Raw genomic sequence first — 21,554 nt, forward strand, 5'->3', positions numbered from 1 at the left:
TCAGATCGGCAAAAGAACCAATCAAGCTCTACTCTCAGATCGGCCAAAGCTGATCGGCAAAGTTCAGCAGTTAGGTCTCAGTATTCGACCGAACAAGGAGATAGTGGACCCATGCAGGACCTCCACGACCTCCACTACACCCACGATCTATTTAGTGGTATGAAGCAGTTGTCAACCTGCAAGCCACGATCTTGGATAGTGGACCCATGCAGGACCTCCACGACCTCCACGACCTCCACTACACCCACGATCTATTTAGTGGTATGAAGCAGTTGTCAACCTGGAAGCCACGATCTTGGTTCACATGTATAAATAGAACTTAGATCAGATAGACAAGGGTAAGCTCTCTAGATATCGAATCTCATATAGCAAGTCAGTATTGTAAGCTGTAATCCAGATCAAGCAATACAAATTTGCCCTCCTTTCTTCCCGTGGACGTAGATTTACCTCAGTAAATCGAACCACGTAACTTTCTGTGTCGTGATCTATATTTATTACCTGCATTTATTACCATCAAAAATTCGCCCAATCATCAGATGTCAACCGTGAATTAAAGAATTTCACCTGCGTAATTAAGTCCTATGAAATTGATGACTACTACTATCTATTACTATTTTGTATCTACAATTTTCAAAGCACGGACATAGAATTTGTTGGTCTTCTGACTTTGTCTCTATTGGTAGAACCATTTTATTGCGCGACTCAATTGACCAGTCAAATGAAATAACACATCATTACGAAATTTAAGGGGTGCTTATTTGGATTTAGGATTGGATTTTTATCTAATCTGAATTCATCCGAAAAGCCGATTTAAAGATGGTTAAGTAGGATTTATTTGAAATATCTAAACTAACTAAATCTGAACCCAAAATAACTTTCTAAAAAATTCTGAAAAAAATATGAACATCCTCAAATCCAAAATAAATTCTATTATAAATAATTCAGATTATTTGTTTTTTATTTTAAAAAACAGTGAACCAAATTTAACCGAGATATCAAATTTTGAAAAATGAATAAATATGATTTAACCCAAAATCAAATAAATCCAAGTCGAATTGAATATTTTCATTTGATTAAGCTTAATTATGAAATTACAGTACAAAATGTTTAGCACACTAAGTGGCAAGAGTTTTGCTTCTTATAATAATAGTATCGGCTTGCTGTTGGAACTAATCAGGATATAATTCTAATAATAATAATAATAATAAGGCTTTTATTATTCTTATCTTTTATTATTATATAAAGCAAATATTCTTATCTTTTATTATTTATATTATTATTATTATTATTAATATTAATATTATTATTATTATTATTATTATTATTATTATTATTATAACTAAAAGGGCTTAAAATACGGCTATTTATAAGGCTTTTGTCTTGTCTTTCCTTTCAATTATGCTGTCCTAATTTTAAACTTTGTCCGGTTTGGAAAATATATTCAATACTATGTTTAGGTTACTTCAAAAGCTTAGACTCATATTCAATATAATATATCCCATATGGGAGTGATCAATTACTAACTAATTAGCAATTACAAATTAATACTAAATCTTAGCCATTAGATTAGAAGATTTAATGGTTTAAATAATGCCACATGTATTATATTTTAAATTTAAAAAATTATTAAATAAACTTAAAGGATATTAATGTCAATTCTCTCTCATTAAAATCATCTCAAAACTTTAAATTTATGTAACTCTCTCGATTTAAATTATCAAATTAAAGATATTTTATAAGGATTCCAACGAGATCTCAATTGCATATGTTCCGACTATGTTCGGGTGGTGAAATTTGATAAATTATATTTCAATTTGTGTACATGTTGATAAGCAGATTTTATCAACAAATACAAAAAAATCTCAATATAGTGTAGGTAAAATATCAATAAAACTGTGTTCATATTTTCTTGTATTTGTGTTGATATACTCATGTCATATTATTGATATTTGTAATACACTATGTCGATATAAAAAACACTCACGAAAATTATCATATGATAACATAATGACGATATTACCCTTTTGTTGATATTTTGTCTATTATTTATTGAAATTTGTGAGCTTTAATCTCATACATTCATTTTAAAATCCAAGGATGTAGATTTAATCTTAGTTTTGGATTATGGTGTTATAAGAGAACCATACTAATAAGTATAATAAAATAATACCACTCATATTTAAACTAAAAAGAGTTCAATACGGCATTATATAAAGGTGTTGTCTACTTGTCCTGTCTTTCCTTTCAATTATGTAATTTATAATTTAAGATTTTCGCCGGTTTGCAAAATATTAAATACATAATATACTAAATTTATTTCATTAACTGAACTTTTTCCCAACATATGGACCAATTTGCCTCCTCTAGCAAATGTGCGTTACCCCAAATTCACTTTCATCTAGAAGACTTTTTGCCATTTGCAGAGAACAACATTTGTGATTAATTTTATTCAAATTTCAAAAACAGAAAAGAAAAGGATGTCCACTAACTAGCATGGGTTGCATTCTGATCATCATCCCCTGCCATTCTTTTTGTTAAAGGAAAGCTTCACCACTTTCACTTTAGTCGATTACAATATCAACAAAAAACAACAAAACTAATAGATTGACATGACACATGTGTGTGTATATATATAATATATTGTCCTTCCATTTTTATATTGATCAATAACGAAGTTTCATGTATCCAATTATTAATGTTATTCACTGCATCTTGGTCGAGTTACTAAAGTACAAAGGTTTATATGTAATGATAGAGCCGGACATTTCACGATGAAACTTAAGAAAATATTTGACTACTACTTATTTAGTCGGTAAAGTTTCTTTTCAAATTGAAATATAAATCAAACTAATTTATAAAAAAATAATAAATCTTTAAGTATATACTTTCACATGTGCAAGAGCATATATATATATATATATATATATATCAATTGGGAAACAATCATATGAATTTAGAATATCTTGTAACAATATTAAAGTAGCACTGATGGTGCCATATATTTCGTGTTAGGGCTTTCAAGAAAACGTTTTACTGACTTATGTGGTAAGGTTTATTTTGAATAAAATATAAATGAAATTCAACTTTATAAATTTGACAAAATTTTAAAAAAGATTGATAGGATAATTATCTTAAAAGAATTAGGAATCAGAAAAAATAACTTATACGGTCGAAGTTCCATCATGAAATAATTTTTAAATTTAACTAATTAATTAAAATTATTGGAGGACTGTGACCCCCACACTTGCATGTTGCTTCAAACCTCAAACATTGATATTTCTGTTCAACTTGGTTTTACCATAGAATAAAATACTAGTGCTATTCAATTCAAGGTCAACATAAAAATTCACAAATGGTCTTCATGGCTTAATTCAACTGTCCCCTTATATTAAGGAGCATATTTTAATATACTGCAATTTCCCAAGTAATCCATGTTGACAAGAAAAATCATTGACTTCTAATTGATTTTGGTAAAATGAAAAGACCTAATAACAGAACTATAATTAATTACTAGTACTCACTATTATACTATGCTAAAGTCAAAGCCAATTACGTCACACGACACATTTTGCAAGGCAAACATATTTCTCTTATTCGTAGCTTTGAATTTATAGGATCACTATTTTGATTTTGATGATGGATTCATTCGGTGGGAATTATTTTGAATTTCTTAATTTCTCATTCCTAGAATAAACTTTTTCACCTGAATTTCTTGCTTTCATTATCATTTTGAGTTTTACCACCTCCGATAATAAAACAACTACTTGGTCACTCCTATAAGGCTAAAAAGATATAATAAAATGGATATTTTTATTTGTGTTTCAATTGCATAAATATGTACTGTACTTTGTAAATTTCATTGTTCATCATTTAGGTAATTAATTGAGAGAGAGAACAATAAACACATTGGGCCTAATTGTAAATTCAAAATAACCGTTAAAACTCACATAATTAAGACGCTAATTTTGTATTTTCACATTATTCAACATTCCCAAATTCAAAACGAGTCAAACTCAATCGCATAAAATCTTAAATTAAAAATGTGTAAATAAAGCATAAATTCAACTTCGAACCAAGAAACTGGAATAAAGTCAAAGCTCATTACCATACACCACAAATTATCCATAGCTTTGAATTGATAGGAATATACGAAAGCTATTTTATTTTTTTATGATAGATTCATAGGGTGGAAAATTTTAATCTCTTACAACATTAATGTTCGTTGTAGGAAGACTTCCAATTCCATTTCTCATTTGTAAATAAACATTTTCACCTAATTTTATTGCTCGCATTAACATTGTTAATTTCATCAACTACTTCGCCACTGGCTTTAATAAAATACTCTCCCCGTCCCACAAGAGTATGCATTCTTTCTTTTTTAGTCCGTCCCACAAGAATATACACTTTCTAATTAAATTTTTTTCTCTCAAATGAGGTCAGATCCATTATCCATTAACAATAATTTAATTACATTTTTTTCTACTTCTCTCTTACTTTATCAATTGCGCATTAAAACTCTTGCTCAATTAAAAATGTATACTCTTGTCAAGCGGACGTATAAAATAAATTTAGTTATTTTCTGTGTTTTAATTGTATAAACATCTAGTTTTAAATGCCATTGGTTTGCGAAAACAAATGCAATTAACTAAGACACTAATATCATTTTTGACATCATTTAACAATCCAAAACTGAAATGAATCAGGCTCAAATTTTCAATTCAGCATCTATAATTCCTGTAGAATGCCCTAATTCTATATGATATTAATATTCTAATCAAACAAAATTTAATAAAAAGGTAGTTATGGGGCTCAAAAATGGCATTCCATGTACCAACCCAAAAAAAACAAGACAAAACACGCACCTAGACGAAGGATACGACAATTGAATTTATTTTATAATTAAATAAGAGTGTAATAAATAGGTGGAATTTGAGATCTGATTTATATTAAAAGAGAAAGTGAAATTCCTTTTACATTCCATTAGGTAGATTTCTATAATCATCAAATCTTGATCAAAATCAAGTGAGTCACGTACAGTCTGGAAATATTACTGTTGCAAGATGATTAAATAAAATTCCATAATGGTAATATTATGTCAAGATTATAAAAAGTTTGAAATACTAGTGCTTGTGTGCCCACATAGTAATGATGTCAATCATCCATTTGTTGTAGAACACTTCTCCAGTTGCATACCACTCTCTCTATATATAAACAAATAACCTCAATTCAAGCGAATGTCGATTTATTCTACGTTCCTTTGTCTTCAAGTCTTCACCTCAAACCCTGTTCCTTCTAGAAGCTTTGTTCTTCACCTCTCAATCCAATCCACACAATAATATCTAGACACTAAAAAAGGCTCCCGTCAATTCAACCCAAAAAGAGGAATAAAGGGTATTTTTCACTTTGCAAAACTGTATATAAAGAGCCAATCTTGATTTCCTCTTTCACACACACGTCCCTTTTGATGGATTCGGATCTTATTCCGGGTCTCCCTTCGGATTTGGGTCTTGACTGTTTAATTCGAGTTCCCCACAACGAATTCTCTTCCGTCGCATCGGTTTGCCGGAGATGGAAGCGGGAGATTCAGCTGCCGGAGTTCTGGCGCCGCCGCAAGGCCTCCGGGTTGACCCGGAGAGTCGTGGTAATGTCGCAGGCCGGGGTCGACGCGACCCGGGATCAATCCGCCCGCAAATTCGTTGCGGTTCCGTCTTACCGCCTGACGCTTTGCGAGCTGGAAACGGGTCTTTGGGCGGAGCTCCCGCTGATCCCGGGTTGCCCCGACGGGCTGCCGATGTACTGCCAGCTCGTCGGGGTTGGGTTGAGCCTCGTGGTGATGGGCGGGTGGGACCAGGACACGTGGCGGGCCTCGCCCGCCGTCCACGTGTACGACTTAGTCGCGGCCGCGTGGCGCCGCGGCGCGGACATGCCGGGCGGCGAGCGCCTCTTCTTCGCGTGCGCGTCGGACGGCGCGGGGACGGTGTTCGTGGCAGGAGGGCACGACGGGGAGAAGTGCGCGCTGAGGTCCGCGCTGGCGTATGACGTGGCGCGGGACGAGTGGAGGGCCGCGCCCGACATGGCGGCCGAGCGGGACGAGGCGAAGGGCGTGTGGCGGGGCGGCATGTTCCATGTCGTCGGGGGCTACCCGACGAACGCGCAGGGGAGGTTCGAGGCTAGCGCGGAGTCGTTCGACGTTGCCGCGTGGAGGTGGGGCCAGGTCCGGGAGGACTTTTTGGAGCCGGGTGCGTGCCCGAGAGACTGCGTGGATGTCGGGGACGGGAGGATGGTGACGTGTCGGGGTGCTGAGCTGGTGGCAGGGGAGGGGACCGCATGGCGGGTGGTGGCTGAGCTGCCGTGCCACGTCAGGAGCACGGCGTACGTGGCGGCGTGGCCCGGGAAGGTGGTGGTGGTTGGGTCGGAGAGATTTGGGGAGCCTTACAATGTGTTTGTGTTTGACATGAAGAGATGTAAGTGGGAAAGAGTGGAGGCAGAAGAGGAATTCAAAGGGCATGTTCAATCAGGATGTTGTATTGAACTATAGGATTTAGTGTAATCATTACTCAATTCTGTGTCTCATTTCACAGATTCAAGTGAAAATGCTACAAATGGAGTTTTGTTTTTATTATCAGTTGTTCCTAGTGAAATTACTATGGGGGTTCTATTGAGAGTGAAATGGGAGATTGTGACAATTATAACTCAAGAATTTGATACAACTCAAATAAAAAAAGAAATTTGGTAGGAGTAAGAAACAATACAAAAAAAGAGAAGCCCAAACGTTTGAAATAGAAATTTAGATATCGAGTTTCCGAGGATTATCATTCGGAGTTCGGACACTCTCATTTTCTAATTCATTTTGGTATTTCAAACTAAATGAAGAAATTCATGACATCAAGATCTAATGAATAACACAACTTTCCAACTCGATGACACATCAATCAGATTCAATAGTTTTCTTAAGGAAAAAAGAACCTAAAATGTAATGACCGTAATAATAAAATGTTGCAAAATCAATCTGAATTTTTTTTGATCCTCATCAAATTATCTTGGCTTAAGCGGAAGCATGCTCAAGCATGAGCGTTGCTTGTTACATGCTACCACATGTTTGAGCCAACACCCCCAATTGGGTAGATAATACATGATCGACTAATAGAAATATAATTTTGAAAAAAATGATGAAACTCATAGTGAAAGTTAAATTATTTTTATCATAAAATATTTGTATATAATGCTCAAATGTATGAATTGAACAAGTGATCAAATTATTTTTATCATAAAGTATTTGTATATTGTGCTCAAATGTATGAATTGAACAAAGTGATCAATTTCTCAATGTGCAGTTTTTTATAGGAGTATTTTTCTGAAGTACTACAAGGATTATATCACTCATCTTTTAAGTATGTGGTCACACTACGTTTGTACATACGTCTTATTAAAGTATCCTTTGATTGATACAGACGGTTTAAGAGCATCCGCAGTGGTAGAAGGACGGCGTCCGTCCGTCCGTGCCAGCGAGCAGCTGACATGGCGGCTCCTGATTGGCCAACGGCAAATCCGTTGGAATTTTTATTTTAAAAAAATCGGATTTTAATTAAAAAATCTGATTAAAAATAAAAAAAAATATTTTCCTACTTCCCAAAAAATTATATCCGTTTTCTCCCCACTTTTAATTTATTTTCAATTTTTTTCCCAAAAATACACATTTTCACCTATAAATACCCCCACTTCCACACAAAAAATTTCACACCACACTACACAATTCTCATCTAAATTCTCTCATTTTCATTCTTACAATTCTCAATCTTTCTTTCACTCTTAACAAAAAAAATGTCCCGCTCTGGCGATCACCCCTCCGGCTCCCACGGTTGGAACCGCGAATGGTTCGGTTCACAACCATTTCCTAGTCCGAAAACGAAATTTTCGGCCCCTCCTCAAACCCAAAGTTCGCAAGCCTTACCCGATTGACGACCAAGATGCCCCCGATGGGCAATACGGGTGGACACCCGAACCACCCGTACCTAGAGAGGGAGGGAGCGACGGCTCTCAAACTCCTACTCTTCTTACGAGTGGTGTTCGCACCTCGTACACCCCGGGGAGATGGAGCAATTATTCAAGGCGTTTTTGTCTATCTCCGAAGATCCGGAGATTGACACGAACCAATCCTAGGACCATTTTTGGTGGCGCATCTGTAGCTGGTACAATGAAAACCGGCCGGCTGGAACAATCGAGCGCAACGAGAGTATGGTGCGCAATGCCATATACAGAGCAAACGAAGAAATCCAAAAGTTCTAGGGGGTATTACCTCCAGGATGAGCGGTCGGCGGGGAGCGGCCGAAGCGAGGTCGACATCATCAGTGCCGCGTTGGCGACCTACCAATCCCAACACTACAAACCGTTCAAGTAACCCAATGTTTGGTAGGAGGTGCGTGGGCATCCGAAGTATAGGGGAGGCGTAGCATCCTCCTCTAGCTCCTCCGGCAAACGGTCGAGGTCGGTATACCTATCCGACGCCGGCTCCAATGAGGTGTCCACCCAGTTCGCCGGAGCTAACTTGGGTAGGCCCGACGCTGGCCCGAGTAGTTCCCAACGCCGGCCGCAAGGAAGGAAGAAGTCGACGGCCAACCGCCGTCGCGCTGCGACTCCATCCGCCCCCGCTCCCGATCCCTTTGTGCCACCTCAACCCCCCACCAACTCGTTGTGGGGGGGGGGGGGGGTTTGGCCCAACTCAATTTGGTCGATAGGTCAAATATGACCCTCGAGCAACTTCGATCGCATGTGTCAATGATACGGGGTCTCCAAAGAACATTGGGGGTAGAGCCGGATGAATAGTCTTCCACGGGGGTATTTTAGCCTTTAATTATGTAATTTTTATTTTTTAGGAGTTTAATTATGTAATTTTTATTTTTTAGGTGTTTAATTATGTAATTTTTAATTTTTATGATTTTAATTATGTAATTTTAAATTTTTAGAATTTTAATTATGTAATTTTTATTTTTTTTGTAATTTGTAATATTATTCCAGGTATTTTTAATGCATTTTAATTTTGTGGAAATGTTTTTATTTAAATTGAATAATAGAATGGTGTGACCCTTGCGGTAGATCACGGATGTGGGTGTTGTGATCTTGCCTAAGAGCAGGGAGTAAAAAAGTAATAAAAGTGGATCCGTGCCCACATCCATGCTCGTTGGCAAGAGCACGGACGGTGATGCTCTAACATTTTGGAAACCCAATTTTGAAATGATTTATTAAATGCAAATTTTGAACTGAATTATTAAATGCACACAAATTGACTACATTACATTCTTGTGTTACAATTTCTTAAACAAGTGTACCTAACAGTATTCTTTGCGTACTTTCATGGATTATTTTATTTTGAGATTTTCTATAGTATTTTTTTCTGTATGAATTATAAAAAATAAGAAAAACAAAAAAAATATACTCCATATCATATTTTTATATACTTCATTCATTTATAAAAATGAATCTTATTTTTTTTATATTTTAATGTATCTATCAAAATTAGATTCATATGGAAAATTATCTCACCCCATTTTTCTTCTATCATACTATGAAAAAGAGCATAAATTAAATTCAAATAATATTATTAATTGTGTATTGTGTATTCAAATTGTCCCATTTTAATTTCTCTTTTAGCCTTTTTATCAGCAAACGTAAAATAAAAGGAAAATCTAAATTAAGGTTCCTCGCAGCCTTAAACCCAAAAACCTTCCGCCGCCGCCGCCGTCACTGGTAAATCACCCTCTGTTTCCGCCTCCTCCTTCTTCCTCTTCACACCTCATACCTTAGCTGCATCCAAAAACCCTCACCAAAATGTCTCATCACAGTAATTCTCCGATTCAAATGGTAGAATTGGAAAACAGAGGAAGAGCATTAGTCTCCACCAAGCCGCTCAAAGCGGGAGAAATCCTCCTCAAAGACTCCCCAATTCTCCTCTACTCCGCCCTCCCCTCCTCCTCCGCCGCCAATTACTGTTCCCACTGTTACAGAACAATTGCATCCCAATCCACAACAACCCTCTCTTGCCCTAATTGCTCCGCCGCCTCCCAATTCTGCTCTCCCCAATGCCAATCCGCCGCTTTCTCCTCCTCCCACACCCCTTTGGTTTGCTCCGCTTTACGCCGCCGACTCTCCCCTCCTCCACCACCACCACCACCACGACGACCGCCTCATCCAAGCTCGGTTCCTCATCGCCGCGTACAATCTGGCAATCGCGTCGCCGCCCAAATTTCAAACCCCAATCTCACTCCAAGGCGACGCCTTGGCTGGCGACGCCTCTGTTTTCCTACATTCCGTGATCTCGACGATTTTCCAGCTGCCGAATTCCGGAGAGCTAGGGTTTTCAGTCGAATTGACGGCGGCGCTGCTAGCGAAGGATAAACTCAATGCTTTTGGGCTGATGGAGCCATTCAATCAGGGGAAACAGAGGTCTGTTAGGGCGTACAGCCTTTACCCAAAGGCGTCGTTTTTCAACCACGATTGCCTCCCCAATGCGTGTAGGTTCGATTATGTCGATTCTTCTTCCGAATTCAGCAACACCGATATTACAATTAGGGTGATCCATGATCTCCCTGCAGGCTGGGAGATCTGCCTGAGCTACTTCCCTGTCAATTTTAAGTGTGTGGAGAGGCAGCAGAGGTTGAAGGAGGATTACAGTTTCGTGTGTGATTGTGATCGCTGCAAAGTCGAGGCTAATTGGTCTGATGATGAGGAAGAAGGGGAGGGGGAAATGGACCATAATGATGGTGATGATGATATGGATGAGGATGGCGAGGAGTAGGGGTGTGCATTCGGGTTTCGGTTCGGTTTTTTGCCAAAACCGAACCAAAATCGAAAAACCGAATTTAGTTCAAAATCCAAACCGAACCAAACCCGAAAAACCGAAAAAACCGAAACTGAAAAACCGAAAACTGAACTTAAAAAACCGAAAAACCCGAACAAAACCGAAAAAATCCGAAAAAAAACCGAAAAACCTGAAAAAAATAAATATAATATAAATATATATTTATATATGTGTATTTTATTTTATATATACTAATAGAATATTTATATAGAATATAAAATTAATAATACATATAATATATATTATATAGTAGAATATATTAAAAGAATATATATATTATATATAATATAATATAATATATTAAATTAATAGAATATATATATAATTCGGTTTTTTGGTTTTTCGGTTTTTTTATTCGCCCGAACTGAACCGAAAAACCGAATTTTTTTTATTTTTAAAACCGAACCGAACCGAAAAACCGAAAAAACCGAACCGAATTTCAAAATTTCGATTTGGTTCGGTTCGGATATTCGGTTTTCGGTTTTTTTGCTCACCCCTAGCGAGGAGGGTGATTTGGAGACGACGGACTGTGGCATGGATAAAGAAGGTGAAGATGATAGCTTCCCTCACGCGTATTTCTTTGTCAGATACATGTGCAGTGTAGACAACTGTGGGGGTACATTGGCCCCTCTGCCTCCGGTTGATAATCGCCCGTCTACTGTCATGGAGTGCAATGTTTGCGGTAGCTTCAGCAAATGTGAGGACTGAAGCATCACTTCAAAATAAACATTTTCAGTGAGTTTCTTCCCTTTTCCTTTTGTTTTATTGTTTATTAATAGTTTCTCTGATTTTGCGTTGATAGTTTTTCTGGATAGTCTGCAGTATTTGCTTTACGCTTTTGTGTGACTATTTTTGCTTTTTGAGTAGAAGTACGACATTCATGGAAGAGGAGAGTCTTTTAGAATTACAGTAACTAAATGATGTGTATATTCAAGTTGTATTCAAGCTGAATATCTTTCTTGTTAGAGTCTGTATCGTTGAACTATATGGTATGAGGATAAAAATGGTATCAAGTTATGAAGTGGGGAGCTGGTAATTACAGTGTCGATTGATGGTTAAAAATGGTTAAGAACAACCACAGAGCTTCATCTCTGTGAATGTATGTTCTTGTTAGTGCACTGATTCTTGGTGGCGAAAAATGGTCAAAGCTTCAGCTTTGCTGAATGTTTATATTTATCAATGTTATTTTTTGTTTAAGAGCACTGGTTCTTAATGGTTAAGAACAACCACAAAACTTCACCTTTTGTTGAATGTTTCTATTTATGAATGATGTTCTTGTTTTATTGCTCTGATTCTTGATCTTGATGGTTAAAAATGGTTAAGAACAACCACAAAGCTTCAGCTTTGTTTAATGTTTCTATTTAAGAATGCTGTTCTTGTTTTAGTGCACATCAGCTGGTGTATCTACCTTGAATTGTAATTAATGATATGGATAAAGTTTCCAGAATAAGATTTCTGCAACTGTCCCCGGCCCTGTTTCCTGGTAGGTTTGTATGGCATGAGTAGCAATGCCTAGATTCCTACTACCTTCACAAAAGCAATTGAAAATTGCAACTTCATGTGAGAATTAAGATGCTTGAAAACTAACTAGTGATGAAAATTGCAACTTCACGTGAAAATTATGGTGCTTCTCAATGACTGTTTCTTTTCTACCATGTTTTCTGCAGTGAACTATAGAGTATTTAGCGAGCACGGGATGCCTGCTGCAAAGGCTAGCTCATCGTTGCTTGGATTATTGTTGAGAGAGAAAAATCAACTTGTTTACTCGGTTGAACATATATGCTTTGATCGAGCGAAATACTCTGTTGTATGCTCCATGATCCACCACATTATTTGACTAGAACCAAGTACAGTAGGCGAAAGGTATTGTTGTGAGACCACATTTGAGACTGTGTATTAGATTTTACTAATCATTATGTGAGATTATGGTAAACCAAAGATTAAATTGGGTGTTTTAATACTTACGAGGATGTTTCAGTCATATGTTATTCACTGGTGAAACATTTAACAGAATGTATGACAGTTTCATTTATGTATCAAGTTACTGAAATATGTGTTGTTTTGTTTAGGATGACATTTATTTCGAAAACAAAACAACTCCTTTAATTTGTTTTAGCAGTCAGGAGATAATTTTACTTATTTATTCAGAAGGCTTTTATTCTTCAGTTCATGGATATCTACAAAATAATTTCATGGACTATTTTATCAATCAAACAACATGAAAGAAACAATATGGAAAATTTGATTGTTCTAAACTTGATTTAGTTTATATTTATATGATTTTGAATACATAAATTGTGTACTACATGAATTAGTCCAGACTTTTGGATGCCTGGTTACATATGTTAGTCTAGTCTTCATCGCTTCCATACTGTTGGAATAAAGATTGGAGTACATTGCTGGTAGCAGCAGCCGCAGCGGGTTCAGCATCTTGCTGTCCTTTCTCCGGGCCTATAGTTGAGGATTGTGGTACAGATTTCTTGATTATCGAGAATTTGATAGAAGAAGTCTTCGAAACAGGTTTACCACCATCAGAAGCCCCATCAACACCAGCTTTACCTATCAACAACATACATGCAGCTGTAACTCATGTAGTACTAGATGACAGTTTGCTGAAACACAAAATCTCAAGCTAAAAACAGTTTTAAGTTTGCAAACCTTGAATGTTGGAGCCCTCACTGCCACTCTTCTCCGTCAAAATATCTGTTGGTTCTTCATCAGACACCTTCGTCCTCTGCATCAAAACACAAGATATCTAAGTAAAACCACAATAAAAGTGGACCCCTATCTATGTGCACAGAGTCAAATAAGTTTCTATGAAGATAGATCAGCACAAAAGACTTTGACGGCTGATGCTGAATGCTGCATATATACAATATGGTTTCAATTTCTGTCGAATACAGACTAGATACGTGCTGCTGAGATAGCAAATCCTTCCTGCTGCAGCATAGTGAGTCTCAAATATCACGGGGAGCAAACACTCACCACTAAACTAACTGAGCATGCTACTTTATTAAGGTGAACCCATAACCTAGTACAAACATAAAGTGGAAACTAAGCTTGAGAGGTGCTTAAATGTTTCTATTGTTATCAGTGACTCAGGTCAGCTCTACAGTCTACTTATATATAGTTATTCTCTGCCTTAATTAGAAAATAACACAAAATCCATTTTGATATGAACACAGGTCAGTCCTACTTATATATAATTTTTTTATCAATCTACTTACAATAGAAGTGAAACCCCCATCAACGTGTTACTCAGTGTTAGCTCATTTAATGGCAGGAGAACAACTACGGACCTCGACCTCGACCTCAATCCAGTTAGTGTTGCTTCTATGGAAAATTCAATAGCACAAGTAGCTAAAAGTTTTGAATTGTTAAAAGCACAAGGATGAATATTATGGACTGCAGCTGACACATCCTCAGCCCTATAGAAAAGCATACTCAGAAGATGGTGTATGAAAATAAGGATACCTTTGATGGACGAGATGAAGATCCCACACCGTCAAAAGAGAAAAACTCCAAATCTTCGTCGCTGTCATCATCTATATCTTCATCATCGATCCTTCGAACAAAAGGAGCCTTTTTCTGACCCTGAATTAGAGAAGGAACATAATGAGAACTTCAGTGGAAAATAAAGCTCAAAACAAGCTGTGTATTTTACCCTTACCTGAAACACTGCTTTTATGTAAGCTTCTTCTTCTTCTAATAGCTTCCTTTCCTAATAAATATAAACCACAGTTCAGTTATTTGCGTGAAGCAGATACGATTTCACACGCATTTGTTATAACTATCTAAGATGGCAATGTTGAGAACATTCAGGTTATTCAAAAGAATAGCATTATGATAATACCTTCTGCTCATTCGAGCGCTGCAGAGCTTCCAGCATTGAATCTACACTCACAGTTGCGTGCCGCGACTGAATACAACAGGAAAGAGGAACATCACATTAGCATCAGAATAATTGATATATAAACTAGTCTAGTATTCATAGCTGGTAAATGATCTGAATTCAACTATTACCTTCATCGATTTCATTTCGTCCAAAGCAGCAAGGATATCCATCTCTCTCTTCGAGTCTAATGTTCGATTCTCCAAAGACTTCATTGCATCTCCCATCTCTTCAGCATTCCTCTTCTTTTTCTCTTCCTCTGTTTCTTCATCCTCTGCACGCCAGGGCTCGAAGTTCCTCGAAGCTCCGGATTCAACTATGTAATCCGAGTTCTGAGGATCTGTCTTGAAGGTCATCTCAGCCGAGCATTTAGTGCACTTGAAATAAAACCTAAAAATTTGGATCCCTAGGTAGGTCTGCAGCAGATAAACAATATATGTCAAATTCTTAAGAGAATTAATAATTGAACACACAAAAAAGAGGTAAAATTAGAACGAATTGAAACCCTACCTCTCCGACTACGTCTTCTTTGCGAGAATTGAATTTGGTTCCCTTGTAAATGTAATTCCCGCAGGTGCCGCAACGGATGCTCATCGGAAGCATCATTCGTATCTTCATCTGCTGGTTCTTCGGCTGGCGCCGCCGCGGAATCTTCGCCGGATCGAAGTCCGGCGGGTAGTACTTGTTCAAAACTTTCCGTTCTCCCATATTTCCTGCTTGCTAGTCAATTTGAGGGAGTATCGAGCTTGGGCGTCGGAGGTGGAGAGAGAGAAGTGGCCAGGAGAGGTGAGGGGGAGGGCTGCCGTCGACGGCGGTAACTGGAGAGGGAGAAGAAGCGCGTCTGGTTTGTTTTAATGAGTTGGATAAATGAACTGAAAACCTTTAATGGGCCGATCATGGGCTATATTAATCCATAACTGCGACTAATTGGACTAGGCCATTTTTACTGGGCTAAAAGATTTTTATACTAGTTTCTATTATTCACTAATTTATGGAGTAGTAGTTAGTATAATTCATTAATTGTCTATAAATTATCGATTTGCTCCATCATTTGAAAAATTAAAAATATTTTCATTTTGAGCCATTCCTTAAAATAATGCAATTCTAATTTTGAAACTTTTGACGTGAGTAAAGCCAAAGCAACAGTAGTATTTATATCATTCGTAGGTGCGGCTAACTCTCCATGAGGTAATTCTATGATTTTACAGGGTAAGCCAATTGTCTTGATTGTGGAATATCACTGAGACTAAGAATCCGTGTTATCAAAAGATTTCCTACGATTATTTCTATTGTGGAATGAGTCAATCATCCATTTAACAACATACTCCACCACCACTATTACCACTACACTATTTACAATTTATATTATTAGAATTAATAATTTAATATTTTATAAACCTCAGTCTCCACCACCAGTATTTCCTTTATTTTAAGTATATTCAGAATATAAGAAGAGTGAAAGAAGTTATACTAAAAAAATACTCTTAACCATGAAGCCCAATTTAATTTGTGTGAAGCTTTCTCCAACCAATAGGTCAAAATTTTTAAGTCATCATATAGACATAGAACATAACTTAATTGGCAAGAACAACGAGATGCTTTTAACATGAGCAAGTATTTCTTAACATGGATCGTTTGATGATCCCAATCTCAATAGCCAAAAAGAAATAAAGTATCGAAGAATATTTGTTTCTCAATCTCAATAAAAAAATATGCATAGTTTGATAACCTCGATAACAGAAAGAACAATCTTCTTCAGTAAAATTTCTCATAGCAAAATAAGGCAAAGCTTAAATCATAAAAAGTTCAAAGAATCCAATACCATGATAGCAGAATATTCTAAACTCAAGTGTATATTAACATAGACGAACATCATGTTCATAGGTAAAGAATAAAACTTTCGAGTTCAACTCAAGCCGAAATACCATAAACTGCAAGACGACCACCGGGTTCATATGTGAAGAATAAAACTTTTAGAGTTCAACTCAAGCTGAAATACCAGAAACTGCAAGACGACAAACCCTTTGATCAGAAAGATAATAACATCAACGTTAAATAACAGGTGAAGCGTAGTTCGATAAATCAAACAGCAGCTGCACAACAATATTTTGTTATTCATTTTTCTTTTTCTTTTTTCGAAAGCTCCATAACAAACTTCTTGCATGGTTCAGGTAACGATTAATGCACAATAACCTGCATCAAATTATTAAAGTCATTTATTTGTCTACATTGCATTAAAAGACCAAGATTTCATCTTCCCATATCTGTGTTCTCACTTACATCATAAAAGAACAAGGAACTGCCACCCGTCAAGCTGCAGTGTTCTTCCTCAAATTAAGGCAGCATGATCAGGCGTTTTCAAGTACCTTGCACAAAAATAGACCGAGTTATCAAACTGTCACGGCCAAATTAGATAGTAGATTACAGTATTAGTCAATACCTAAAATATCAGAAAATGCAGTAGCCCAAAGTACTCCAGATCAACGACTGGAGAACACAATGGGCCTCGGAAGAAGGCCTGGATCAAAAGCACACCCAACAACTCTTCTACACCCAACAGATGGAAGGACTCTAAAGATTTTTGTTTATATGCTTATTCCAAGGCAACCAAGCCATCCAGTTACTTCACTGGTCAAATTTCATCTCCGTATATCTGCATTTTAATGCATATCAGGTTAGATGAGAGAACATTAATTAAAAAACTACTGACAGCATTAATTAACATAATAGATCACACTTGCCTGCGAGGATTCTTTTGCCTCTGCCCAAAATCATCGTTTGCAAGCTCTATACAGGGAACAAATAATTAGGTCCGTGAAGGGAAATGCATGGAAATGTACAGTGTGTAAGGAACCAAAAGTTTGATCAGACTTACCAGGCCTCTGCGAAGGTTTCCAATCGCTACCTACTTTTGTTGCACTGTTATTCTCTTTGCTGCAACCAAAATACAAAGTTTATATGTAGGCTGTGGCATACCATGGATTTTTATTTTTTAATTTCATAAAAGCAGAACTGTTTTTAAAAAGCATGCAAATAAGAGAATGTGTGAGGCTGGTGCTTCCGAGAAGGTAATTCATGTAAAAACAAAGTACTAGGAATTTACAGCAATCTTCTCTACCTTGAAGCAGCTGCTGTAGAAGATGCCTGTCCAGATGGCCAGGCATTATATGAACCATCGACCGTTACATATGGCGGACAATATGTTGCACCTAAGGCTCCAACAGCACCCAGTGCTCCAGCAGCACCCGCTAAAACAGGAAGCCTGAATTGTATTACAACTAAGTTAGGGATGAAAACCATACAAGCAAAAAATACATCTGGTTTCTTAGCCAAGAGGATGTATCCATATAGTCAAAGATAAACAAGATATCCCTCTATGTCAACCAAAAATCCAGTTGAGAGTTAGCAGAGAACATCTACGTAGTATTTAGAAGACTGGATGACGTTAGAGGTATTACCAAGTCATTTCAGAACTCCCTAGACCACCAAGTTGTGGTTGACCAACATATCCAGGAAAGGCCATGCCAACGGCAGGAACCCCAATTCCCCCCGGGTGCTGGCCTCCAAATTGCATGACTGCAAAATTCCACCAAACAGCAGTTATTAAATGAAATTAAAAATAATGTTAATTGGGAAATAATATAGATAGCAATAGTATAGTTACATAGAACAAATCAATGAAGTTTTAGAGAAGTTGGATCACAAACCCATTCCAAACAACTTAACAAAGAAAACAGAAACCTTGCACTAAATGAATATATTTCCTTTGTCTTTTTAAAGACAGGCGTAATACCTGGTAAGAAAGCTGGGAAATTTTGATCACCTGGGCCACTGCCCATACCGCTAGAGGATCCCATAACCTGAGCTCCACCATATAGGAATGAGCCCTTTGCGCTGCCTGGAGCATTCCCTTTTCCTTTAGCGACCAATGCTGACTTAGGCTGATCTAATTCTGAAGCAGATTCCACTTTCCCTGACTCAGAATTATTTACAGCACCAGAAGCTTTAGGTGGAGACAAAGCTTGTGAATTACTGGGCCCATGTTGTGTATACTGCTGGGCAGAACCATGCTGAGAAGACGGAGCACGACTTTGACCAGGATTCCTCTGAACATTTTGTGGCCGGTTTGGTGGATGAATCCTGTTGAGTTGGTTATTAGAGACAGCCGGTTGGTAAGCCATCTGCGCAAAGGAAGCCGACCCTCTTCCTTGGCCCCTCAACTGAGGTTGACCAGGATTGAAAGATGAAGATCCAGGTGTTGGCATTCGCATAGTATTTGAAGACTTTCCAGCCACTGAAGAAGATGAATCACCCATGGAGAGATTTTCCAGACCGATGGAATCCACTATATTTTTTCCTCCCACCGTAACAGTAGATTGTGACATAGTAAAATTTTCACCCACCACTGATTGCTGGCCATTTCGATTAATTGTGCCAGCTTGGACATCCCTATTAGGGGATGCAGTGTTGTCTTTTGTGGAAGAACCAGTGGGATAAAATGGAGGAGAAGCAATGTTCAAATTTGAGGCTACTTGTTTTCTGGGAACTACATCAGGTTTTGCATTAGATGCAGGTTCACTATTTCTTCGAGAACTGACATGGAAATGTTTTTCAACTGATTTCCCAGGGCTATAAATAAAAATAAAGTGAGAATGAGAACTATAAACAACATCAAAAGAAAAAAAGGGAAGAGGGAAAAAGAGGATTATACTCACTATTTGTTCTGTGTAGCTGGAGCATCATTGTTGTTCTTAAAGGACGGTTGATATCTTCGAGGTCCTCGTCCCCTAACACCCTTGGGAGCACTGCCCTGAATATTATTAATCTGTGTGCTGTTATTGGTGTATTCTTTAGGTCTGTTTACTGGTGCAAATCCAGGGTCTGTGGCTCTATTTCTGTTGCGGCCTCTATAGCGTCCCCTAGCACCCCTTCTACCCTGCAATTTAATTCATATAAGGAATGTGCTGCAAAATTTTCATCAGAGACACAAACAAAACTAGCATATGTTGACGTATTCACCCCTTCATGATGCCTTTCGAGCATAGTCAGCTCTTCAAACTTATCATGCCCCCATTTCCTATCATCTTTAGACTCCCACAATTTTCTTCCTCCAAGGGTTCGCCTAATAACAACCAAAGCCACATTAATAAATTATTACAGTTACGCTGCTATCACTGGCTTGCTGCAAATGTATACTTCATAAGCTTGAAATAGGGTTCAAAAATATAAAAGTATACTAGACAAAGCATAGGCACATGAAGAAACGAACTGTAGTAAGCTTATGAAAACATGATTAGGCTTCAACTTCAAGTAATAAAAAGTAACTAAAGAAATGTCGGATCCCTATTAAAGATCTAATAGATATGAGTTCTTCAATAAGAAATTTGAACTACAAAATATCTCCACTTTCTTATTAAAAGTTTAGAATTATTGTATACTTAAAGTTTTTCAACTTGCGAGTGAAGAGGTAATATTGCAATTAGCAACAATTGTTTGGGAACTTGATGGCACCAATCCTTTTCTTAAATGAGCTCCTATTGGAGGAGCACGTCTTAATCCTAAATAACCTTATAACACCTGTTCAAGAGCAGGTTCAGAAAAGCTAAAAATGAACATACAGAAACAAAAACGAGTGTGTTTCAGGACAAGATTTATAACCACAAGAGTCCGAGACAGCCAACTAAGAAACCGTTTCAAGAACATACTAATCCTACCATATACTTTCTTCGGCACTTTCTACTCATTATAAGAAACTAATATCCATTGTCCTCAGACAGTAGAGCAGGAAAAGAACTGTCATACTGTCAGAAAATATTCTAATAAATCCTCTCATGAAAGTGAAAGCATGGTTAAAACAAAGCAACAGTTCACAAGTTAGTTATGGAAACACCCAACTACCTCTCTACACCAAAATATTTCCTACGAAAAATTACCAAAATGCAAGCAAAAATATCATTAAAAAAGCTCACATTTTAGCAAGTTAACATCCTAACACAGTGATATACAACACCAATGAAAAATTTGGTAAAAAATTGCAATACCTATGTCTCCCTCCAGAACTGTCTCGAAATCTGTCATCGTGCATGTAAAATGCTCCCGCAGTTGGCACAGAGAAAGGCTCAATTACCTTCCTCTCTTCCCCATCAGCAGCATTCTTATCTTCATCATCATTTTCACCTAAATCGTCAATCCCCCCCTGCTTCTCCTCCTCCTCCGTTACCTTCCCCTCAAAGGTTCCTTCTTTCTCACTCTCCCCCCTCTCCACCACAACCACATCCACACCAATTCTTCCACCACCGCCGCCATCTTCGTACTGAACAACTACCTCCTCCTCCGCATACTCCTCATCCAAATCATAATCTCCCTCTTCCTCGTCCAATTCCTCCTCATACTCCGCCGCCACACCTTCAGACTCCCCGTCCGACTCCGACTCAATCCTCCGCGGCGGTTTCCCCCCTTGCTCCGCCTCTTCTTCGTCGTCGCTCGCCTCCCTCCGCCGCATCTTCAACGACAACTTCGCCTCCTCCGGATCGCTCTCGTACTCAATATCCTCCGCCGACATCGCTAGTAAGAGAAAGAGTTCAACTTTCTTCGATATAGAAGTAATGAAACGGCAGTTACTGCAAAACTTAGGGTTTGAAAGCGTTCGGAATTGTGAAAAACCCTGGATTAAACAATCAAAACGGCTATAATTTATAGGGATTTTGGGTTTGAAACGTTGAGGGAGAGTCAAATTTCATCAATCAATGATTGATTTCGCGAGAGAGAAAGAAGCATTGACGGATGAAGTTGAGTTCTTCACTTCAA

General features: G+C 37.7%; 3 protein-coding genes and 1 pseudogene across 4 annotated transcripts; 2 read left to right on the top strand and 2 right to left on the bottom strand.

The window, feature by feature from the left end:
- The first annotated feature begins 5,155 nt into the window (after positions 1 to 5,155).
- Positions 5,156 to 6,622, top strand: LOC121795115 (F-box/kelch-repeat protein At1g80440-like). Its single transcript, XM_042193561.1, has one exon. It carries the CDS (start codon positions 5,465 to 5,467, stop codon positions 6,536 to 6,538), a length of 1,074 nt encoding a protein of 357 aa, XP_042049495.1. The 5' UTR covers positions 5,156 to 5,464; the 3' UTR covers positions 6,539 to 6,622.
- A 3,004-nt stretch (positions 6,623 to 9,626) lies between these two features.
- LOC121795156 lies at positions 9,627 to 12,895 on the top strand (annotated as a pseudogene).
- A 193-nt stretch (positions 12,896 to 13,088) lies between these two features.
- LOC121795122 (splicing factor YJU2-like) lies at positions 13,089 to 15,597 on the bottom strand. Its single transcript, XM_042193569.1, has 7 exons — positions 15,258 to 15,597; positions 14,879 to 15,163; positions 14,709 to 14,774; positions 14,526 to 14,576; positions 14,330 to 14,449; positions 13,514 to 13,589; positions 13,089 to 13,414 (listed from the first exon to the last, which is right to left on the bottom strand). The coding sequence occupies exons 1-7, from the start codon at positions 15,453 to 15,455 to the stop codon at positions 13,206 to 13,208; spliced, it is 1,005 nt and encodes a 334-aa protein (XP_042049503.1). The 5' UTR covers positions 15,456 to 15,597; the 3' UTR covers positions 13,089 to 13,205.
- Positions 15,598 to 16,537: 940 nt separating this feature from the next.
- LOC121795099 (protein MLN51 homolog) lies at positions 16,538 to 21,554 on the bottom strand. Of its 2 annotated transcripts, none has more exons than XM_042193546.1 (11): positions 20,789 to 21,554; positions 19,767 to 19,869; positions 19,463 to 19,683; positions 18,541 to 19,376; positions 18,206 to 18,323; positions 17,866 to 18,009; positions 17,623 to 17,681; positions 17,489 to 17,534; positions 17,188 to 17,400; positions 17,028 to 17,113; positions 16,538 to 16,752 (listed from the first exon to the last, which is right to left on the bottom strand). In XM_042193546.1, the coding sequence occupies exons 1-9, from the start codon at positions 21,307 to 21,309 to the stop codon at positions 17,373 to 17,375; spliced, it is 2,076 nt and encodes a 691-aa protein (XP_042049480.1). In that variant the 5' UTR covers positions 21,310 to 21,554; the 3' UTR covers positions 16,538 to 16,752; positions 17,028 to 17,113; positions 17,188 to 17,372. The 2 variants fall into 2 exon arrangements, with proteins under 2 accessions (XP_042049480.1, XP_042049478.1); XM_042193544.1 differs by having other exon boundaries at positions 16,538 to 16,940.

Source organism: Salvia splendens, chromosome 3 (assembly GCF_004379255.2).
Source record: "Salvia splendens isolate huo1 chromosome 3, SspV2, whole genome shotgun sequence".
NCBI classification, from domain to species: domain Eukaryota; kingdom Viridiplantae; phylum Streptophyta; class Magnoliopsida; order Lamiales; family Lamiaceae; genus Salvia; species Salvia splendens.